Below are 24,098 nucleotides of genomic sequence, written 5' to 3'. Positions count from 1 at the left end.
ATTTTGATCATACGACTATGGAGATGCTGCAACCGTTGTCAGTGTGAAATAGTCATAGGTCACTTTTTTCAGTGCCATTGTAACTTCAAACAGTCACTAAATGAACTGTTGTAAATTGAGGACTACCCTGGATTATATTCAGCAATCTGCTGCCTGTTAGATGTTGAGTGGCATTTGCACGCTGAACTATTTGTGCATGATTCCTTAAGTCATCTTCATTGTAGAATACAAAACTCTCCATAAAAAATAATAACGATGAAGCCCATAATATATAGCCTAATATATAACAATTTCAAACTTAATCATAAGGGATTAACCACAAACAAATTTTTAATAAATCATGTTTCTGCAATTCCTTCCTTACACACAAAGCGATCCTTCCTATTGGGTTGGATGGTAAAGCTAAAGTCAGCGCTCCAAATAGCATCCAAAATTAAATCAGAGTCCAAGGCAAAGTATTGCTCAAAGTTCCAATTTATGAAGAGAGCCATGGTGGCACATCTGGGAAAACCCGAATCTGAAAGCATCCCGGTTTTCCCCACCCAGTTGAAAGTTCAAGATCTTGCTCCCACACCCACAAGTCCATCCCATGGTCTAATCTTCCACTCCCATGCTGGCATTTCTACCCACCCAGTTCCAGTCAGGTGCAGAGGTGCAGAGACAAAGGATGTCCTTGGCTTTCTAGAAAGGAATTTTGTTTTGGCTGCATAGCATCTAACTCCATACAATCCTCCCTCCCATTTCCCCACAATAGAAAAGGCATAGTAGAATAATAGAAAGTGTGACAGGCCAAAGATCCAAAAGAAAAAATGGCTGCAGGCCTGACAGCCAAGTCTTAATTGCTCTTATGAAATCCAGGAAGGAGAGTGGGACCAAACTTATACAGAGGCAACAAAAAATGTATATACAGGCATTGAGTAGGTGGTATATGACTCAACTCTAAGAGGGATCTAGGTATTCTAGTAGACCAACCCTTATGTACCGTATTTACTCAAAAATAAGACCAGGTCTTATATTAATTTTTGCTCCAAAAGATGCATTAGGGCTTATATTCCAGTTAGGTCTCATTTTTGGGGAATTATGGTAAATGCATCTGTCTGGCTGACAATCGTAATCGGGGTTTATTTTTGGGGTAGGGCTTATTTTATGAGCATCCTGAAAAATCATGCTACAGCTTATTTTCTGGTAGGTCTTTCTTTCGGGGAAACATGGGATGAGCCAGCCGTGTGCTGCACTGCCTCGAATGCCAAGGCAATCCTGGGGTGAATCATCATCAGGGATAACTTCAAGATCGTGTAAATTGATAGTAGCAATAACTTTTCTCAGCGGAATGTAAACCTCACATGGCCCCCAACAATCTGGGTCCTCATTTTATCAACTTCGGAAGGATGGAAGGCTGAGTCAATCTTGAGCTTGGTGAGAATCGAACGGCTGAACTTCTGGCAGCTGGTAGTCAGCAGAAGTAGCCTGCAGTACTGCATTCTAACCACTGTGGCAGCACCGCTCTTTAGTACCACTTTATACTGCACTGGAATACCATGTCCGGTTCTAGTTACCATGATACAAAAAAGGTGACACTCAGAAAGAGTGCAGAAAAGAGCAACTAAGTTTTCTGACCTAGGCTTCACCAAAAAGCATGAAGCAGAGCCCTGGTCCGTCAAAACCCCTTTTATTAAACGAATGTGAATTCCTCCTCATTCACATTCAGCAAAGGCCTGGTAAACAGACTTCCAAAGGTGAACTTAGCCCACAGACCTTATCTAGCTTGGAAAGCTGCCATGTCAATATTGTTCAAACGCAATGCTCTGGAAGGAAAGATTTGGCACAGAGTCTCGGAGATTCACGGACAGATCTTCACACTCCTGAAATGAACTAACGAACAAATAAACAAATTGCTGTCGCTCCTCTTGTGAGGAGCTATTCTTTGTCCACCTGTGGCTTTACTCCCAGGTCGAGCCTGATTTCTTAGCTGTTCTTTTCTTCTGGCAGCTCTGCACATGCGCATGCTGGGAACAGGCTCCAGCTGTTCCTCTGCCTCACTGCTGTCAGCTCCGAAGGCAGCTGAGAACTGCCAAGTGGCCTTGGTCCCATCTCTGCCTCTGACACAGAGCCCTTGTCCGAGCCTACCCCAGCCTTCTATATTCCTTCTTTCTTTTTCTTCTCCCTTCCCCTCCTTCCTCCATCTCTCTCTCCCTCCCCCTCTCTCAAACACACATACACACACACACACACACACACACACACACGTACGTATGTTGAATTGGACTACACACACTTTCCCCCAGTCCCGGAAGGATCCAGCCCAGCTTCACTGATTACAGGTTTGAAAAGGCAACGTGGCTCTGCCTGCAATCAAACTACATTTTGAAGTTTGAAGTTTGAATTCCTCCCCATCCCTCCGATCCACACGTACCTTTTCCAGCTGTTTGCAGAGAGGATTTCAACTCTGCTCTTGCCTCGGGTCCTCTGAAGAAGCCCCACCCAAACGAACGCCCTCTACTATGAGGCAGGAGAACTGCGTGCCTCACCTACATCAGGAATTTTTAGGCTTTTAACCCTTGCTTAACTCTGCTCGAGTGATCATAAAATGCCTAAAGTCAGACTAGATGAGGCATGCAGTTCTCCTGCCTCATAGTAGAGGGCACTTTTTTAGAGGCTTTTTTAAACAGTTAAGCCATCCACGGTGAGGCAGCAACTAGCTCAGCCTGACCTCAGCTCTCGCCTTTTTCCTTCTACATTTTTTTTTCTTTTCGTGATGACAGTGGTGAGGCTGTGCCTCCCCTGCCTCCCCTGACTGCACGTCACGGATTCATCTACAGATCTATTCATGCCGTTTTAGTTCCCTGATAAATGTTCAGCTCGCTTTAATGAATAAACCACGATTTATTGCTTGAATAAACAAATTACTATATTTCATAGCATGATTTTTGGGGGTGGGGGGTGGGGGCGGGGAGCCTGACCAGTTTCTTACGAGTCCATGATTCGACATCCGGCACGTGTGAATTCAGTTTATTAGAAACCGGGAGACCGGGAGGTGTAGTCCCATCTCAAGGCCCAACACCGCCAATAAAAGCGCACAGACCACGGTTAGAGAGAGAGAGAGATGCGTTAAATTTCTGTTCTTGAACACGTTACAGCAAAATATTTATCTAGAAACTGCACGGAAAGAGAGGTCCAATCACTGCTTGTACTTAATGGGTGGTAAGATGCTTGCATTTTTCCGCAAGGTTTTCCCCGGTCGGTGTTCCCTTTTAGCCACTTTGTCCATTGGAGGTTCTCCTTCCTTCGCCGGAGTCTCTTGTTTAGCTGAGCTCTGGTTTTCCTCTTTATTTATTTCTTCAGACAATGCAACGGGAGAAAGCTTTGGATGCGAAGCAGGTAACTTTTCAGGTGGGTCGGATTTTACTTCTGTGCTGGACTGCTGCCGAGCGACGTCACCTGCGAAGCAGGAAAGAGCCAAAACGTTATTCTGTTTGAAGACTAAAACCAGAGAGAAGCAAATGGCCACGTGTATTAGCCGCTATCCAAGCATTCAGATAATCCTCGACTTACGGCTACAATTGGGAGCACGACTTCTACTGTTAAGCAAGGTAGTTGTTAAGGGAGCAGGGCCTGATTTTATGATTCCCCCCCCATGGTTGTTAAGTGAAACCATCCTGGTTGTTAAGTGAATGCAGGGTCTTTAACCAATGGGGATGCTGCAATGGGCCATAAGTGTGTAAAATGGTCACTAAATGAATGGTCATAAGTCGAGGACTACCTGTAATATTGTTTTTTTTTGACTGGCACTAGCCTGCCCAATCACAAGATGATGAAAGCAAGCAACAATAATAATGAATTGTGATAAAAGTCCGGTCTATAGCCATTCTCTGAAAACCATATTTTAAATTCATTCCCCCCGCTCCCCGTCCACTTTAAGTTTAAACGGAATATCATCCCTTTTGGTTTGGTTTGGTTGTTTTTAAATCTAACGAAGGCTACCTGCTATGCTTCCTGTCACCCAGCTTGACAGAGAGAAGCCATAGAATCCCAAAACTGTGGAGCTGGAGGGAACCAAAGGGATCATCTAGTCCAGCCCTCTGCAATGTGCAAAAAAATAATAATAATAATCAATTAAACCACACCCTAAAGGCTGCTTCTTGAAAACTAAAAAAAAGACAGAAAAACCCACCGGTTGTGCCACTGCTCTATACATTGCCAGGAAAAGAAATTCTTTATACAGGTAGTCCTCAACTTACGACCACAATAGAGGCCCAAAGTCCTGTTGCTAAGCGAGGCATTTTTAAGGGAGTTTCGCCTCATTGGATGGCCTTTCTCGCCCACGGTCATTTACGTGAATGATTGCAGCTGATTAGTTAGTAGTCTGGCTGTTGAATCTGGCTTCCCCCTGTTGATTTTGTTTGTGAGAAGGTCGCAAAAAAGGAGATCCCGTGACCCACACAACTGCAACCGTCATAACTATGAGCCAGTTGCCAAGCATCAGAGTTTGGATCACATCATCACGGGGATCCTGCAATGGTCTTAAGTGTGAAAAATGGTCATCAGTCATGGTTTTCAGCGATGGTGTAAATTCGGTCACTAAATGAACTGTTGCAAGCCGAGGGCTAACTGTACTGCATTCTAACCAATGCCACGTCGCAGCGCCTAAGCGAGTCACGCCAAATTTTATGACTTTGGCCGCAGTCGTTCAGCGAATCCAACTTCCCCTATTGATTTAGCTTGTCAGAAGCCCACTGGGAAGTGGCGATTATTAGAATAGAATAACAGAGTTGGAAGGGACCTTGGAGGTCTTCTAGTCCAACCCCTCGCTCAGGCAGGAAACCCTACACCACCCCAGACAAAGGATTATGGGACCCCAGGATGCTGTAGCAGTTGCAAAAGGCATGTGTCGTTGCCAAGTGTTTAAATATTGAGCAGATGGAGACAGTTGTAAGTGTGAGGACCGGTTCTCAGTCCTCCCCCCCTTTTTAGCACTGTCCTAACTTTGTACAGTCGCCGAATGAATGGGTTGTAAGTCGAGGAGTACATGTAGGGCTTTGATTATTATTATTATTATTTTTAAAGGAAAGGAAGAATTAAAACTAAGCAACCTTCTTTTTCTATCTGTGTATTTTTATGAGCGTTTTCCTTTTTCTTCTCCAGGGTGTAAAACGTCATCTCGCTCGGCTTTGTAGCTGTCTTGGGCTTCTGTTTAAGTCGGGGAGGCCACGGTTCCTCCATCCAAGGGTGGTGAATGGCCTCTTCCGGAATCATGCGCGAAGAAGGTTTCCACCTTGATATGAAAAGAGGATAATAATAAAAAAACAGATTACGGCTAAACCAGGGGCGGGCAATCTGCAGCTCCGGAGCCGCATGTGGCTCTTTCAGCCCATTTCAGGATGCTGCAACCCCTCATAAATATATGTTTGTTGCTAAGCACCCAGGTTGTGATCGCATTACCATGGGGATGCTGTTATAATGCAAGGAATGGTCTTGTCACTTTTCCCAGTGATGTACCATATTTTTCGGACTATAAGACGCACCGGTGTATAAGACACACCAAGATTTCGAAGACGCAAGTAAGAAAAAAAAGTTATTGTCCTCCCCGGCCCTCAGGAGCACTCTGCAGGCTTCAGCAGGACTGAGGGAAGGCAAAAAGCCCTCATTTTTGTGAAAAATGGGTGGAAAACAGACCTTTTCCCTCAAAAACTGAGGCGTTTTTGCCTTCCCCCAGCTCTGCTGAAGCCTGCAGACTGCTGCTGGGGGCTGGAGGAAGAGAAAAACGCCTCAGTTTTTGTGAAAAACGGCCTGTTTCACAAAAATGGGATGCGGGGGCGGGGCTTCGGGAGGCCAAAAATGGCTGTATTCGATGTATAAGATGCACCAACATTTCCATGCTCTCTTGGGGGGTGGAGTGCATTTTATACTCCGAAAAATACGGTAATCTTGAATGATCACTAAATGAATAGTTGTAAGTCAAGGACTATTGTGTACTAAAAAGAAGAGGTAGAGCTTAAAAAGCTAAAAAATAAAAGACTCACAGCAGGCTTTACTCTACTAGTCGTTGCCAACTTTAGGGGGGGGCATTGAGCCAGCACTGACCGAAGATATTCCCGCAGTCATATGACCAGTAAGACATCATGGAACGCTGTTACCTTCCACACAAAGTGGTACCTATTTATCTACTCGCATTTCCATGCTTTCAAACTGCTACCTTGGCAGGAGCTGGAACAAGGGTGGGAGCTCATCCTGTCCTACGCGCCCAGGTCTCGAACCTATAAAAAAACTTTTGCCATTTGTGTGTTCCAGCCAGTTTGATTTCATCTCCTCATTTTAAAATTCTTTTGTGAGCTTAACTCGCAATGACGTTACAGCGGCGGCTTACACATGGTTAATCTTAACAGCAGAGCCCCTGCATAACATTTGGAAATATTTAAGGATACACTTTGCTTTAAGCAAGGTCCTAGCCAGACCTCCTGGCTTATTTTGTTATAATTGTGGTCACTGCAAACACCCATGATCGTGAGAGAACATGGAATAATCCAAGAAAATTCTTCAAAATCCACAGGAAGACAAGCAGGAAAGTTTCATTACCAAAGAACGAAAGACTATTTAATACACTTTCCAATCGCTCATCAATTGCAATGTGAAAATCACTCAGAATTTTCCTAAAAAAACATTTTCAGAGATAATTGACCAAATGAGGAATTAAGCTATCCAAAAATAACTTCTCTACAATTCTCTGTTTCTCCACAGTTCCCGTACTTTTCGGAGTATAAGACCCACTTCCCCCCACCCCTAAAAGTGGGTGAAAATTATGATCTTATACACTGAAAGTTGCCAAAACCATGCCCACCGGCTGCCCCATCACAGGCGCCACCAAGAGAACCAGTTTGGGGGTGTGGCAAGCCAAGTTACTACCTATTCAGCCGAACCGGTCCGAACCGATCTGAACCGGTAGGAATCCACCCCTGCCCCCCACCCTTCGTCCGTTTTCAGCCTCCGCGCATTGCATTTTCTGCTGCCGTACGCCCCATTTTTGGCCTCCGGGCATCGCATTTTCAGCCAGTTCCCGCAGTGGGGATCGGTGGCGGCGAATGGGCGGCACCAAACAGACCGCGGCAAACGGGCGGTGTAAAACGGGCCGCAGTGAATGGGCCAGATGAATACCGGATGGATCCTGGGAGGCAAAGGCAGATTTTATTTCTTGTTTTTTCTCCCCCCCAAAAAGGTAGGTGTGTCTTATACTCTGAAAAATACGGTATTTCTTTTTTTAAAAGCACAGGAAAATAAAAGCAGGTTTTAGCAAAGTAATTTTTTTTAAAGTCTCACACGAGGCACTTCTTGACAAAATCCAGAAAGGAGCCATGTTGCGTTTTCAAGACAACGCTTAGATCTTTGGAATTTGGGTTCCTTACTTTCCCTCGAGTGTTTGTGATGCTTTTCGGAACCCCGTTGGAATCTAAAAAAAAGAGGAAAACCGATATTACAAACATGGGTACGTTTCCACGTTCAGCTGAGATTGTGAAACCGAGGGACGTTTGCACAAACTGTCGGTCAACAAAGAAGAAAATTGCACCGATTCCGAGATGTTGTTGCAGTCTTGAATATTACTTGTTTGTCTGAAATTGCTAGAAGTTTCATTTTAATGGCCAGGCAGCCAAGTAGGAATTCTTAATTACAAAATTAATTTGCTGTAGGCATAGGGGCGGGTACCAATTTTTACACAGCGCATGCTAGATTCAAAGGGGGCATCGGTTTTTTTTTCTACTAACACAATATCCTCTGGGGCAGCATCCACCCAAATTTTTCTGCCTTGGGTCCAAAGCAGGGATTTTTGGCTGGTGCCAGCTCAAACAGAGTTGTTTGGTGCATCCGTTGCACTTCACTTTGTTGATAGTGATACGTGAACAAGATAGCCCATTTGTGTAAAATAGCACCAGCACTTAAGACTTATATACCGCTTCACAGTGCTTTACAGGCCCTCTCTAAGCGGTTTACAGCTAATTGCCCCCAACTATCTGAGTCTTCATTTTACCTCACAAAGGCTGAGGCAACAGTGAGCACAATCCGGATCGAACGCTTGGCAGTGGGCAGAGTTAGCCTGCATTACTGCATTCTAACCACTGTGCAACCATGGATCTGATAATTTATATATTTTATATATCTTATATTATATTTATAGTACCAGAACTTAAGACTTATATTCTGCTTCACACTTCTAAGTGATTTACAGAGTCAGCCTATTGCCCCCAATAATCTGGGGCCTCATTTGATCAACCTCCGAAGGACGGAAGGCTGAGTCAACCTTGAACTGGTCATGATCGAACTCGTGGCTGTGGGCAGAGCTAGTCTGCAATACTGTATTCCAGCCACTGCATCACCACGGCTTTTTCCGTGATGAAGTGGTGGTGGTATTTCATCCTCCTATGAAATATTAGGCGCATAATACACTTATAATGGGAAACTATTGAGACTTAAAGGCAGAATCACAAATTGGGGGCGCGTAAGGATGTGTAATTCTCATAATGATGAGAATAGCGGGGAATTGTAACCAGGTACCCAAATTAGGCTGGGAGGGGTTTAAAAGTACAATGACTATATATGTATACTTTTTTGTTCTATTCTTCTTCTTTTTTTAAAGGAGAATATATGTTTAAAATAAAATATGTATATTGAAAAGGAACTATAAATAACATAAAATGGAGCTTGCTCAGAAGCTGAAATACACCAAGCAAATGAGATGAAGAGTGGGAAGAAAAGGAAAGAGGTAAGGGAAGGAGAGAGGGTAGGAGGGAGGAAGAGGAGGAGAGAAATGAGGAGTGGAAAGGGGAGAGAGGAGTAGGAGAGAGGAAGGGGAAGTAGAGAAGGGAAGGAGGACAGAGAGAAGAAAGGAGGCAGGGAGGAGGATGAAAGAGGGAGAAGAAAGGGAACGCACAAATATAGTGTATGGAGAGCAGAAGAGCCAATAAATGGGTTCTGTTCTTCTTTTTCTTATGGGGAGTTGATGGTAAGATGGATTGATGTAAACATTTAATACAATACGTTGTTGGTTATGTAATAGTATAGATGTGATTATATGCTATGAAAATGAAAAAATAAAAAAAACTTTACAAGGAAATATTAGGCGCATAAATGCTTAAATCAGAGCCACATTGTCTCTGCATAAAGCAGTCCTCGCAATAGAGACTTTTCCATCATAATTACAGCCACTAAAGTGAATTGCTCAGTAATGATCAATGCTTACCAAAGAATGTTCTTTTCCTTGATGCAGTTTGAATGAAGTCAGGTGGTGGAAGTCCTAACAGCTTTTAAAATGAAAGAAAAAACAGAAAGAGAGAGAGAGAGAGAGAGAGAGAGAGAGAGAGAGAGAGAGAGAGAGAGATGGAGACAGGGAAAAGGAGACAGAGAGAGACAGAGAGGAGGGGAGATGGAGAGAGAAAGAGAGAGAGATGGAGACGGAGAGAGAGAGACAGAGAGTGGGGGAGATAGATAGATAGATAGATAGATAGAGAGAGAGAGAGAGAGAGAGAGAGAGAGAGAGAGAAAGAGAGAGAGATGGAGACGGAGAGAGAGAGACAGAGAGTGGGGGAGATAGATAGATAGATAGATAGATAGAGAGAGAGAGAGAGAGAGAGAGAGAGAGAAAGAGAGAGAGATGGAGACGGAGAGAGAGAGACAGAGAGTGGGGGAGATAGAGAGAGAGAGAGAGAGAGAGAGAGAGAGTGAGAGAGAGAGAGAAGGGGAGAGGGGGAGAGGGAAAAAAGAGGAAAGTTTACAGTTTCTCTGTAAACCAATCAATAGTTAATTCAGTTAAAGTCCAAAGCTGAGCAGTGGATTGAGTGACCGTTTCACAACTTGGTTCAGAGTGAGTCACCAGATTTAAGGCTGCTCTCTTAAACTCTGTGCTAGATTGTGACAAGGGATATATTGCCCTGCTATGAATCCAGGCGAAACTATGCGGTTGAGGAGAACAGCACTGGAAGATGTACAATAATACAGGCACAAGTAACCGGGAACAGGAGTTTAATTCGAGGCACTTCGAATGTATTCCATGCTACCTACATACAAGCATCTGCTCTGTGAATGGGCAAAGCTAAATTGGCATGAGGTAAAAGTCAATGGAATTAATGGACGGCTGGACTTGTGAGAATGCAACAATTCCAAACTGTTGGCGCATTTGACCCCGCCCACAGGCTCAGCCTGCTCATCTCCTACACACCAGAAGTGGTATTCTGCCATTTTGGACCGGTTTGCCCCAACCGGTAGCGGAAAACACGGGTGGGCCCGTCCACCAGCTCCGGCTCTATGGCATCCCATTTAGGCACTTTTTGCAGCCAAAGCACATACATACGCAGACATGCACGCACAGGCTCACATTTGCCAACCGGTAGGGAAGGTAAGTGAATGCCACATGTGCTTCACGCATGCCTTTCTGGTTCCAGTTCTCTCAGGGCCTTTGGGCAAAGGTTCCTAAGGCCCAGTTCAGAGCAGAAAATTTTCCCGGAAGCTTTCAGGCCTGGCTGTAGAAAGAGCTAATCGCTTCTCCCTGCCATTCTTCGAAAGATGACGGAGGCTTGATGGAGAAACATCATCCCAAACAAGGATAGGAAAGCTAGCAAATGCTACCTTCGTCTTACCTTTGACCTCATTCTATAGCAGGGATGCCTAACCTCTTTGTCCTCATATGCCGAAATCACGCACGTGCGGTCACTTGCCCACACCTACAATGCAATGCACCCCGTGCCTGGCGCATGTGTGCACTACCCCCCCCCACGCTCCCCATCACCCCACGCATGCGTGCGGCTCCCCCCATAACCCACTGCGTATGTGCATGGGCCCCCCGTGCCCCAATTTGGGCCTAGCAGGCCTCCCTGAAGCTTTCTGGGATGAGAAATGGGGCGCGGGGGGGCGTGCCGTATCCCCCACATGTGCGTGTGACACCCCCATGCATGGTCATGGGACCCCACCCCTACCCCACGTATGCACGCCCGTCTCCTACATGCACAGAAGAGACCACAAAATCAGCTGGCCGGCGGGAGGCCCGCACGCATGCACAGTGGAGCTGAGTTGGGTGACGGATCGCGTGTCTGCAGAGAGGGCTAAGCATGCCAACTGTGGCACGCATGCCATAGTTTGCCATCATGGTTCTACAGCAATTCAAACTCCATCAGGGTCTCCTAAAAGTTATGTTTGGCTTCCCCCTGGAGAGGTATCTTAATTATGGTAAGCTCAGGATGTATACAAGAGAAGATTTCAGTCAGAAATCTCAATGTAGGAGGATACAGAGACATTAACCAAATGTTTAGGAATGATGAGTTCTGACATCACAAACAAAAGGGAATTAAAGACAAAAGCTCAATCCACTATTTAAGGGCTTTGTGCTAAACTATTTCAGCTTTTGTCCAATCTGGAGAATACAGGTGGTCCTCGACGTACGACCAGGATTGACCTCAAAATTTATGCTGCTCAGTGGGACATTTGTGAAGGGAGTTTTGCCCCATTTTACGACCTTCCTTGCCACAGTTGTTAAGTGAATCCCCGCGGTAAGTTAAGTTACAGCCCTGTCTAAGCGGTTTACAGAGCCGGCACCTTGCCCCCCAACAATGCGGGTCCTCATTTGACTGACCTTGGAAGGATGGAAGGCTGAATGAACCTTGAGCCGGTCAGGGTCGAACTGCTGGCGGTGGGCAGAGTCAGCCTGTCTAAGCACGACTTAGATCGCAATCGCCCTTAGTCTTATATACTGCTTCATAGTGCTTTATAGTCCTCTAAGTCAGGGGTCGGCAAACTTAAATACTCGAAGAGCCATGTGGACCCGTTTCCCACAGAAAAGAAAAGACCGGGAGCCACGAAGGTCCTAACCGGAAGCCCCCTATTCAATTCTGGAGCTGCTGACCGGAAGTTCAGTTCCCCCACCATAGAGTCTCCTCCTAGCGCGGCATACTTTTTCCTCTACCTGTCATAACCAAAAGCAATTGTGGAGACAACTGGAAAACCCTCCCCTTGCCATAGAGTTTTCTCCTGGAGCACTGCGCTTCTCTCCCCCTCACCCACCGGAAGCTCCTCTCAAAATTGTGGTGCCGACCCCTGCTGTAAGTGATTTACAGAGTCGGCACACTGCCCCCCCCCAACAATCTTGGTCCTCATTTTACCAACCTCGTTAAGTGATGTAACAGAAGGTACCTCCATAATGCAGGCAAGCTGCTCCACTTCATTTTCCCCCGGGAAAAGGGGGTACCCCGTGTAGAGTTCAACCATGATGCAACCTAAGCTCCACATATCGATTGAGGTTGTATACGGATGGCCCAGGATAACTTCTGGAGAACGATAAAACCGGCTTTGGACATAAGTGTACACTAAAGCAAACAAGAAAGGGAGAATGGACATCGGAGGGAATAATGGTGAGAGAGGGTAGCTCAGCCACTGCCACAAATGATTCCTCCCTCCCCAGCATTTTCTCCGCCTCCAAAAAGTTTTTACGCAGTAAGTCACTCTTTGTGCCAATAGATCTAATGTCCTGCTTGTTATTTTGAAGCAGCTGCTTCCATGGCTGATTCCTGCAATACCAACCTGCACCCCCATCCTGCATCTGAGGCCTTACCTCTGTCTCGACTGCTTCCCAATCCTCCTTATTTACTTTGGAGGATGCCTGCCAGTTCTGACCCAGCTCCCCGAACATGACAAACCGTCTGTATTTAAATCAATAATTCCTTCATTGATTGGGCAGCCTCGGCAAAAAGTTTCTCTCTCAATGCAGGATAACAAGGCCGTCCGGCTGGAAGATGAATAGTTGTCTGCCCCATCTATTCAGCTCCACCCCCTGACTTTTATCCCCAGAGCTAGAGTGGGGCCTCGCTAACAGCGGCGTCTCTTCCGTCCCAAGGACCAGCCCACAGATTTCCACTGCTCTCCTCTCCTCTGTCTCCTGCGCATCCGCACTGTTCCCTACCCTGTTTTCCCAAAAATAAGACCTCCCCAGATAATGAGCCCAATTGGGCTTTTGAGCGCATGTGCTAAAATAAGCCCTCCCTGGAAAATAATCCCTCCCCCAAAATATTGCAACACAGTAGCAGCGACTGAGGTGACCATGCTCGCCGCCTCCTACAGCTCAAAAATAATCAGACCTCCCCGAAAATAAGGCCAAGCGCTTATTTCTGGGGTCTAAAGAAAATAAGACCCTGCCGTATTTTCGTGGAAACACAATACCAGTTCGCAAATGTGAGAGGACGCGCGTTCGCGCATGCACTTTGGCTAAAGTGAGTGCCTAAATGGGACGGCACAGAGCTGGGGTGGAGCCACCCGCTACTTCCACTACCAGTTCAGGTGAACCAGTCCGAACTGGTGGAATACCACCTCTGGGCCCTCCTTGAATGGAGATCCTTGTCCAAGCTCCATCCCAGAATACACTTATCTTCCCCCAAACACATGTCTGAACATGGCACATGGAGCCCTCTCTGCGGGCACGCGAGCTGTTGCCCAGCTCAGCTCCACCGCGCATGCACACGGGCTTCCCTCCGGTCAGCTGATTTTGGGGGCTCTGCCGTGCGCATGTGTAAGGGGGGGAGGGGTTTGCCCGCATGCAAGGGGGGCAGGGGGTTAGCACGGGGGAATGTGACGTGCCCCCCACACCCCGTTTTTGGTTTCAGGAGGCTTCAGGGAGTCCTGCTAGCGTAAAATGGGGTGTAGGAGGGGTGCGGCACCTTCCCCGTGTCCCATTTTTGATCCCAGGAGGCTTCAAGGAGGTTTGCTCGGCCCAAAATGGGAGGCCAGAGACTCACGCATGCATGCATGGCAGGGGTGTGGGAAAGCAGGGGAATCATGCATGCGTGGGGGTGGGGCAGGGGGGGAGTCGCACGCCTATTGCATTATGGGTGTGGGCACACACATGGGCGCTGTGGCACACGGGCGCGCACTTTCGGCACGCAAAGACAAAAAGGTTAGCCATCACTGACTCATACTTATCTGAATGTACTGAGCAGGACAGACACTTATTTTTCCTCCATCAAAATACAGCTACTCCTCGACTTAACAGCAGCTCATATTGTGACCCTTCAAAGTTACAACAGTCCTGAAAAAAAGTGACTTAAGACTGTTTTTCGCACCTTTGCGGTATTCCCGTGGTCACATGATCAAAATTCAGAGGTTTAGCACCTGGTTCATATTTATGACTGTTGCCTTTTCCCGGGGTCATGTGATCCCCTTTTGCAAACCTTCTGACAAGCAAAGTCAATAGGGAAGCCAGATTTTTCAACATTGGGTTACCTTGTTAAGTGAAACATTTAACAAATGCTTTAGTCGAGGACTACCTGTATTCGTGAGAAAAATAGCTACTTGGGTGCAGACTCCCTTATATGAGCTTCAAGACAATGATCCAGTGAAGGAAATGTTACAGGATTTACCCTGTCAACATTTTGGGAGACAACATCGCATTTACATCTATAGAATATTTTTTTAAGAAATCAATTCAAAGTCTTAAAATCAAGAAAGAAAGAAAAAAATTGTATCTACTTGACTCCGCAAACCTCTTTGATGTTCGTAGCAGCTCGATCCAAAATCAATAACTTTGAATGAAATTTGTCCAGCTGAAGATTGGCTGATTAATATGTTTTCCTAAAGAATTATATATATATATATATATATATAAAGAATAAGACCAAGGAAGAAAATATCAGTACATTTCATCTATCAGGTTAACAAACTGTTGACATCTTCATTTTTTTTTCCTATTCAGGTCACCAAACTATAACTGGAAAGAGGATATATATGACAGTCAGTGACATGGGGCTTCCTGGCTCATAATCTTATTATTCCCACAGCCCCTTCTTGGCTGTTGATCTGATATTAATCTTGGTGTTAATTTACTCTCAGCTGGATGTTGATTCCTAGTGGGGAAGTGGCATGATCTTTTTGTTCCCTTTTGGGCTTGTTGATTGTCTCTTTTGCACAGTAGGTAGCTGTTGTTTATGTCTATGGGTCTGTTGATGGCCAATTTTTCAGAGTGCCAGGCTTCCAGGAATTCTCTAGCGTTTTAAATAAAAATATATACCGTATTTTCCGGCGTATACGGAGATCGGGTGTATAAGACGACCCCTTACTTTCAGGCGCCTGCGAGCCAGCTGAAGATCTCCGCGCTGCCGGGCTTTCGTAGTTTGAGCTCAGCGCCTTCCTCCTCCAGACCGCCAGCCAGATCTTACTAAGCCATCCCAGCGCTCATCCATCCACATGCCCAGGCGAGGAGCGCCAAGGTTATCGATTGAAAGGCTGGTGTCTGCCACTGGTGGCGGCATGGCTTTTTGCTTGGCAGCGTTGCTTTTTCTTCTGTTTTGGTTATTTTGGTATGGCCTTTCCTATACCCGGCATATAAGACGACCCCCGATTTTTGAAATATTTTTTGGGGTTAAAATGTCATCTTATAGACCAGAAAATACGGTACTAAATATTAAATCCCTAAGCAGTTGTGGGTATGTACTCTATCCTTCTAGAGTCAAAGATTGATAGGCTACCAATAGAAAACTCTAGGACGGCCATCCCCAACCCCTGGCTTGTGGACTGGCACCAATCCGTGGCATGCTAGAAACTGGGCCACGCAAACCAGTGAAACCCCATCTGCGGGATGCAGGAAGCATGTGAAACCAGTCTGTAGAAAAACCCCTAATGCCCCAAAATGTTGGGGGGCACTGGTCTAGGACACAGGACAACCTAAAGGATATTTTAAAAAAGAAAAAAACAATGAATTGTGCAGTGTATGAGCCTCAGTGGCACAGTGGTTAGAGTGCAGTACTGCAGGCTGCTTCTGCTGACCGCCAGCTACCTGGAATTTAGCAGTTCGAATCTCACCAGGCTCAAAGTTGACTCAGCCTTCTGTCCTTCTGAGGTGGGTAAAATGAGGACCCAGATTGTTGGGGGGTGGGAAATAGGCCGACTCTGTAAACCGCTTAGAGAGGGCTGCAAAACACCGTGAAGCGGTATATAAGTCTAAGTGCTATTGCTCCTTCCTTCCTTCCTTCCTTCCTTCCTTCCTTCCTTCCTTCCTTCCTTCCTTCTTTCCTTCCTCATTCTCCTTCCTAGTGACGCAGTGGTTAGAATGCCATATTGCAGACAAACTCTGCCCACAGCCTGGAGTTCAATCCTGACCGGCTCAAGATTGACTCACCATTCCATCTTTTTGAAGTTGATAAAATGAAGACCCAGATTGTTGGGGGCAAGATGCTGACTCTGTAAACCACTTAGAGAGGCATCGTCAAGTGGTATATAAGTCTATGTGCTAGTGCTATATTACCGTAGTTAAGGCAGTTATTTCTTGTATAAAGCAAGCGAGACTCAGACAAGCAAGAGGAATACAATTTTGTAAATTGTGGAATTCTTGGTGGTCTCTGAACTTGGTAGTTTCCTACAGACCATTCATTATCAAACTAGGTGATAATGTGTTTTGTAAACTTTAGGTAAAGGTAAAGGTTCCCCTCACATATATGTGCTAGTTGTTCCTGACTCTAGGGGGCGGTGCTCATCTCCGTTTCAAAGCCAAAGAGCCAGTGCTGTCCAACGGCGTCTCCGTGGTCATGTGGCTGGTATGATTAAATGCCGAAGGCACACGGAATGCTGTTACCTTCCCACCAATGGTGGTCTCTATTTTTTTACTTGCATTTTTACATGCTTTCGAACTGCTAGGTTGGAAGAAGCTGGGACAAATAACGGGAGCTCACTCCGTTACGCGGTGCTAGGGATTCGAACCGCCGAACTGCTGACCTTTCTGATTGACAAGCTCAGCATCTTAGCCACTGAGCCACTGCGTCCCCTTTTGTAAACTTTGCAGCGCAACAAAAATAACACATACAAGGCACCGGCACTAGAAAAAAATAATTTATCTTGCGCTTTAAGTTCATTATTCATATCCAAAGCATTGACAATGCCTAATGAGATTAGAATTCCTATCTGTTCTGAAAAGCGCTTCCTTACACCAAAACATTTTAAATTTCCAAACATCATACAATTATTGAAAACTTCACCAGTTTTGACAAGATGGTACTTACAGGCTTCAGATCACAGTGGATAATTTTTTCTGTGTATAAGAGTTGCAAACATCTTAAGATGCAGTGGGTGAAACGGCAAATCAATCCCAAAGTAAAACCTTGGAAATTATTTTTCTTGATTAATTCATATAAATTTGAACTGTGGGGTGAGAAATGGCATTTTTACCAACGCGCGCATGGAGAGACCACTACACAAAAACAGCCAAAATTCAATTATTTGCAATTTTAAAGCTGTGATTCCGTTCAAAGTCTCTGAGACCATTCAGAATATTGCAGGAAGCCCCTCCCCTCCCCAGAATAAAATATTCTTTATTCTTAATATTAAAAAGGGGCAGAATAGAATATTTCCCCTGAAGACAAAGAGGAGAGACATCTTAAAGGCAGAAAGCATCCCCAATCTTCCTGCTATAGGAAAACAGCCTCAAGCAGAAGCATGAAATCTTTAGGAATGGAGATTTCATATCCATTCAGAAAGACTGGGCAACTCTATTTCATAAGCAAAGGACAACCAGAAACTCCAAATAAGTACCCAACAGGCAAGGAGCCAAAGCTGACAAGATTAGCTGAGATAACACCTAGGATTTGCATTTCCCCTTTTGCCTATGGAATCAGGGTTATGGTCAGGGGTGGGATTCAGCCGATTTGGACTGGTTTGGGTGAACCAGATGTTAATTTTAATCTGGTTCGCTGAACCGGTAGTTGCAAGGATGGGCTCACCCCACCCGCCCTACCTCTCCCCTCCCAGGTGTCTCTACATGGCCCGTTTTGCATGCCAGGTAAGTTCAGGGCCCAAATGGAGGCTCTGGGAGGGCAAAAAAATGGCCTACAGAAAGTACTGGAAGTGCAGAAATGGGCCCGTTTCTGGCCTCTGGAGCCCGGGGGAGGACATTTACACCTCCCGGAGGCTCAAGGAAAGCCTCCGGAGCCTGGGGAGGATGAGAAATGGGCCTATAGGAAGCACCGGAAGTCCGGACATGGCCCTGTTTCTGGTCTCTGGAGGGCCTTGCCCACCCAGCAACCAGTCAGAGAACTGGTTGGTAAAATTTTTCAATCCCACCCCTGCTTATGATGAAGTTGATTAGCTTTACAAACTCTCTTGCTGCTGGATCCACTCTCTTATACTTGTTTGTTTGTTTGTTTGTTTGTTTACGTCATTGACCAACAACGTTTGCATTCAGTACTAAAACCGAAGCTGTCTCATGTGTAGCTGCCGATGCAGTCCTACCTAGCTGTTAAGATTAAGGACGGCTAAGATTGAGAAAATAAGACCCAGCAAATTCACATTTAACCGCTACATAAAGTGTTAACTGGGGACTCAGAGCAGTGCCTTACCCTAATAATTCAAAGGAGATGCAGAAATGATTACGGAAGCAAAAATACTCTTTCATGTGGACGACGTTATATGTATTATCATGGTCCTTTTGCCGTAGCGAATTTAAGATGCCAACTTCAACCAAAGCCTGACTGTGGAATCTGAATAGAAAGGGGGAAAACGACACCAAATGTGATTTTGATCTGGGCTATGGCCTCTAAGGGACTCGTAACCTAGTTAACGTACAGGTTGTCCTTGACTTACGACCGTTCGTTTAGTGATGTTTGAAATTACAACAGTACTGAAAAAAAGGACTTACAGCTAGTAAGGTAGTGGGTTCCGGATCCCATCGCAACTGGTACGCAGCAATGGGGCCGGGCGTCCTCGTCGGGCATGCGTCCTGCATATGGATGTGCACCCCACCGCCCAGCGACACTCAGCTACTCAGTGGAGGTTGCACAGGCGCCACACAGTGTCCGCGCATGCGCAATTGGCCCGTTTGCATCAAAAAGGGGCAAGGAACGTGGGCGGGTGGGTGGGGCAAGGAACGTGGGCGGGTGGGTGGGCCAAATGAGCCACCGTTCCGGTACAGTGGCCGCTGCTCCCAGCTACCAACAGTATGCCCGTACCGGGCCATACCGCCCCGAACCCACCACTACAGCTGATTCTCCTACTTACAACTGTTGCACCGTCCCCATAGAGATGTGATGAAAATTTGGGTGTTGGGCAACTGGCCTGTATTACAATCCTGGGTTCAAGTGATCACCATTTGTGACCGTCTCCCAGCGATCTTCCAACAATTGGGAAAGCTGGAGTCAACAATTGCACGATTCAATCGATCTGTCAGAATAGAGCCGGAAGGGACCTTGGAGGTCTTCCAGTCCAGCCCTATACTTAATCGGTGTTAAACTGGCAGCCTGCGGGCCGTATGCGCCATATGCAGGACACACACACCCCCAGCTCTGTGAAAGGGGAAACGTTGTGAAACGTCACATGATGGCAACATGACACTGTGAGTTTGACACCCATGCCCTATACCATTTCAGACAGGTGGCGATCCAATCTCTTCGTAAAAACCTCCAGGTGAAGCACCCACAACTTCTGGTGGCAAGTTGTTCCACTGGTTATTTGTCCTCACGGCTAGGAAGTTTCTTGGTTTGTTTGCTGCCAATTTTTTTTTAATCTTCTCGTTATAAATTAAAGCTCACACCAAAGATAATCAATCGTAATTAAACGAAAACAATTTAGGAACCAATCCTCTATTCAACTAGTTTCCGGTACTTGATTTTTGTTAATAAACAAAAAGTGCATTAGAGTTCAGACTGGAAGAGACATGGAAGCAAGGTCAGCCAATGGGGGCTGATTCAGACAGCAAGGAGCTTGGCGTGACTTAGCTCTGTAGCTCTGAGTCTAAACTAGCGTGCTTCTCTGAACTGAAACTGTTCTCTCCTCTGCTTGTGTTTTGCTTGTACTTACTACCACATTGGAAAAACCTGTCTTTGGGTGTTGTGTATTTTCTTCATGTGTTATATACAAAGAGAAGTTAATGAATCCTGCTGAATCAGTTACCTGTGTATGCTTTCTGGAGGTGATTGCTGCAACAAATTCTGACAAACTGTAAACCAAAGCAAAAAGAATTCAGATGCTCTTACCTCTTTTTGTTCCTTATTATTTTCACTGCTATTTTTTCACCGGTCTTGTGGTCCAAGCACTTCACAACATGGCCAAAGGATCCTTTCCCAAGTATAGCCAGGATTTCGTATCTATATGCAATATGATCGCTTAGTACCTACACAGAGTGACAACAGCGTACAAAGTAAACATAGCATGTGTTTCCGCTACTTCTCATGCTACATTCACAAAACAAGCAAAAAACCCAAAAGACATTGTCGTTCTAGGTTCCAGGTAGCGGTCAAATCCTCTGAAGCTTGCTACTGGTTTGCTTCGCGCACATGTGCACCGCAGGCCCTAAGAAGCCTTTTCTGAGTCTGCAAAGGTAAGTAGAACAGCAGGAGGGGGGGGGGAACAGCTGAGCTGCAAGATTTAGATTCACTAGAAAGCAGGATTTCCTGCTTTTTAGCGAATACTAATCACGCGGCACAGCTGATTGTTGCACAGCTGATCGTTGGAACTTTTTAAAACTTTTTAAAGCATTTTTTTACTACCTATTCACCTGAACTGGTAGTAAGAAAAGTGCTTTAAAAAGTTTTTTAAAAAGGTTCCGACAATCGCGCGTCACAGCTGATTGTCACAGCTGATTGTCACAGCTGATTGTCACAGCTGATCATTGGAACCTTTTTTTACCTTTTAAAGCATCTTTTAATTACCTATTCGTCCAAGCCAGTAGTAAAAATATGGTTTAAAAAAGTTTTAAAAGGTTCTGATGATCACGCAGAACAGCTGATTGTCACAGATGATTGTCAGAACGTTTTAAAAACGTTTAAAGCATTTTTTTACTACTGGTTTGGGTGACTAGGTAGTAAAATGCTTTAAAAGTTGTTTAAAAAGGTTCCGACAATTGCGCGTCACGGCTGATTGTCGCAGCTGATTGTTGGAACCTTTTTTTTACTTTTTAAAAGCATTTTTTTTACTACCTATTTGTCTGAGCTGTTAAAAAGTTTTAATAAAAGCTTCCGGTGATCGTGTGGCACAGCTGCTTGTCACAGCTGATCGTCGGAACCTTAAAAAAAAACTTTTAAAAGCATTTTTAATACCTGTTTGTCCAAACCAGTATTTTCAAAAAAAGTTTTTAAAAAAGGTTCCAAAAAGGTTCCCTCCCCCTATTTTAATTGTGTCGTCTGAGATATTTATTTCATGTTTTCTTCCTTTTTCTTTCTATTTATATCTTTTTTCAAGCGACTCCTAAAATTACCCCCATGTCCTGTAGAACACTAATTCCGCTTTGTCTTTTATTCTCAATGTCAACCTATTCATTTCTGCACAGTCTAATATCTTCTTTATTACCTCCCCTTCCGATGGGATTTTGTCTGCTTTCCAATTTTGTGCAAATGCAATTCTAGCTGCTGTTATTATTTGTACAATCAAATATGAATCTTCTTTACTATATTTCTCTGCTAGAATACCCCATAAAAATACCTCTGGCTTAAACTCTATGGGTTGATGTATCATTTTCTTTAACCATGTTTGTATTTTAATCCAATAGATTTTTGGTGTCCCTGCAATACAATACAATACAATAGCAGAGTTGGAAGGGACCTTGGAGGTCTTCTAGTCCAACTCCCTGCCTAGGCAGGAAACCCTACACCGTTTCAGACTAATGGCTATCCAACATCTTTTTAAAGACTTCCAGTGTTGGGGCTTTCACAACCTCTGGAGGCAAGCTGTTCCATTGATTAATTCCTCCTCAGTTCTAAGTTGCTTCTCTCCTTGATTAGTTCCCACCCATTGCTTCTTGTTCTACACTCAGGTGCCCTGGAGAATAGCTTGACTCCCTCTTCTTCGTGGCAACTCCTGAGATATTGGATCACTGCTATCATGTCTCCCCTAGTCCTTCTTTTCATTAAACTAGACATGCCCAGTTCCTACAACTGTTCTTCATATGTTTTAGTCTCCAGTCCCCTAATCATCTTTGTTGCTCTTCTCTCTGCACTCTTTCTAGAGTCTCCACATCTGCACAGCCACCACATATTATGATGTGTTCCTGGCAATTGGTGACATTTCCAACAGAGGTACCACTGTTTTGGAAGACAGCTATCATGTCACCCCAAGTTCTTTTCATGGTTAGACTCAGGGTGTTGCCTCACTCACTCACTCACTCACTCACTCACTCACTCACTCACACGTAGCTGTGGTTTAGTGAGTTTTGGCCTTTGGCCCCGTGGGTGTTCTGCCATGATCTGGATGCCAAGTCCTACCACCACATCAGCCTCTTCTTACCTTTTTGTAGGAACCATGGTCATCATCGTAGGTGCTGATGTTCTCTCCATCAATGTAGCCCTCAATCTTCTTTGCGCCCAGGCCAAGAAACCACAGCTCTTTGTAGTCCTTGATTTCTCGTTGTTCGTACAGGGTTAGTTGGTTTTTAAAATATTTCAAGGCTTCTGTTTCGCGAAGGAAGCCAAAGGGGTAATTAAAAGACCTGAAGATAACATAGTTTATCTAAATCGATATATTAACATGTAAACTGTTGTTCCCCGTCCTCCACCCTCAAACTTATCACCACAGTTTCTAAAATGGTGTAGGGCAGGGGTGTCCAAACTTGGCAACTTTAAGACTTGTGGACTTCAACTCCTAGAATTCCCCAGCCAGCTCTGCTGGGAGCACAGGTACCATTCCGGTATGGTGCTCCGTAGGGCCCACCCGCCTGCCCGCCCTTCTTACCTGTATTTAAGCCGATCTGGGCTTACGCACATGAAGGGTACGGCTCTGCTGGCTGGGGAATTCTGGGAGTTGAAGTCCACAAGTCTTAAAGTTGCCAAGTTTGGACACCCCTGGTGTAGCAGGGGGTTGGATTACCCTGATTCCCCGAAAATAAGACCTCCCCGGGTAAAAAGCCCAATCGGGCTTTTGAGTGCATGCCTAAAATAAACCCTGCCCCGAAAATAAGCCCTCCCTGAAAATATTGCAACATAGGAGCAGCCATTGAGGTGACCACACTTGCCACCTCCTGCACCTCAAAACAAAAAATTAGACCTCCCTGAAAATAAGGCCAAGTACTTATTTCAGGGGTCAAAAGAAAATAAGACCCTGTCTTATTTTTGGGGAAACAAGGTAGAAGACCTCTAACATCCCATCCAACTCTGTTGAATCTCCCTTCCATCCCCAGAATAATTCTGGAGTTATTCTGTTAAGGATGCTTCCTATATATCAAATGGGAGTGAGGCCTAGGATGAAGAGACTTTTAGTTGAAATATGAAAGAACGGGACAAACAATTGAAATGGTTTGTACTAGTCTTGATGAAGAGGAAGTAATTTTTTTTCACTTCGATGTATTTTTCGTAGCTTGTATAGATAGTCCTCGACTTACAACAGTTCTTTTAATAACCATTCCGAGCAGTGATGGGTTCTGGATCCTGTTCCAACCAGTACGTTTGGAACGGGCCCGGTGGCATCCACACATGTGTCTTAGCGCCTCCGTGAGCCTCCGCGACGCTCCAGCTGCTCAGCGGAGCATCGAGCAGATGCTGTATGCGCCATGCATGTGCATGGAAGCACAGAAGACTTAAAAGACCGGTAAGGAGCTTGGGCGGGCGGGTAGGCCCTCCAGAGCACCATACCAGAACGGTATCCGGTGCTCTGGGCTGGTTCCGGTACGCCCATACCCACCACTGGTCCCGAGTTACAACGGCACTGAAAAAAGTGACTTAGGAGTGCTTTTTCACATAATCATTGCAACATTTCTGTAGTCACGGGCTCAACATTCAGATACTTAGTAACTGGTTCATATTTATGACGGTTGCCCGGACAGTGTCCCGGAATCATGGGATGCCCTTTGGTGATCTTCTGACCAGCAAAGTCAATGGGGAAGCCAGATTCACTTAACAACCATGAGACTAACTTAAGAACTGCAATGATTCACTTAATAATTGTGGCAAGAAAAGTTGCAAAATAGCACTGACACCGAGGGCGGTCTTTGAGTGCTGCCCACGAGCCAGTGGTGGGATACGACCGGTACGCCCTGGTATGGGCGTACCGGTGCCTGCTGGGAGCACCAGGTACCATTCCGGTACGGTGCTCCGGAGGGCCCACCCGCCTGCCCGCCCTCCTTACCTGTATTTAAGCCAATCTGGGCTTACGCACATGAAGCGTACGGC

General features: G+C 45.4%; 1 protein-coding gene across 1 annotated transcript in view; it reads right to left on the bottom strand.

Annotated features, from left to right (window-relative positions):
• Positions 1–2,940: 2,940 nt before the first annotated feature.
• The window catches only part of DYRK4 (dual specificity tyrosine phosphorylation regulated kinase 4), a gene marked incomplete at its 5' end in the record, with an annotated part of 36,238 nt that continues 15,080 nt past the window's right edge, over positions 2,941–24,098 (bottom strand). The window contains 10 exons of the mRNA XM_081957124.1: positions 2,941–3,438; positions 5,091–5,272; positions 7,312–7,441; positions 9,227–9,287; positions 12,166–12,338; positions 14,505–14,592; positions 17,013–17,151; positions 18,345–18,485; positions 19,977–20,113; positions 22,222–22,385. Of these exons, the coding sequence (XP_081813250.1) occupies positions 3,179–3,438; positions 5,091–5,272; positions 7,312–7,441; positions 9,227–9,287; positions 12,166–12,338; positions 14,505–14,592; positions 17,013–17,151; positions 18,345–18,485; positions 19,977–20,113; positions 22,222–22,385 (1,475 nt within the window). The 3' untranslated portion in view covers positions 2,941–3,178. The remainder of the gene's footprint in view (positions 3,439–5,090; positions 5,273–7,311; positions 7,442–9,226; positions 9,288–12,165; positions 12,339–14,504; positions 14,593–17,012; positions 17,152–18,344; positions 18,486–19,976; positions 20,114–22,221; positions 22,386–24,098) is intronic.

Source organism: Natrix helvetica (assembly GCF_964273705.1).
Source record: "Natrix helvetica genome assembly, chromosome: 6".
Taxonomy (NCBI): Eukaryota; Metazoa; Chordata; class Lepidosauria; order Squamata; family Natricidae; genus Natrix; species Natrix helvetica.
This window is presented reverse-complemented; position numbering and strand designations above follow the sequence as displayed.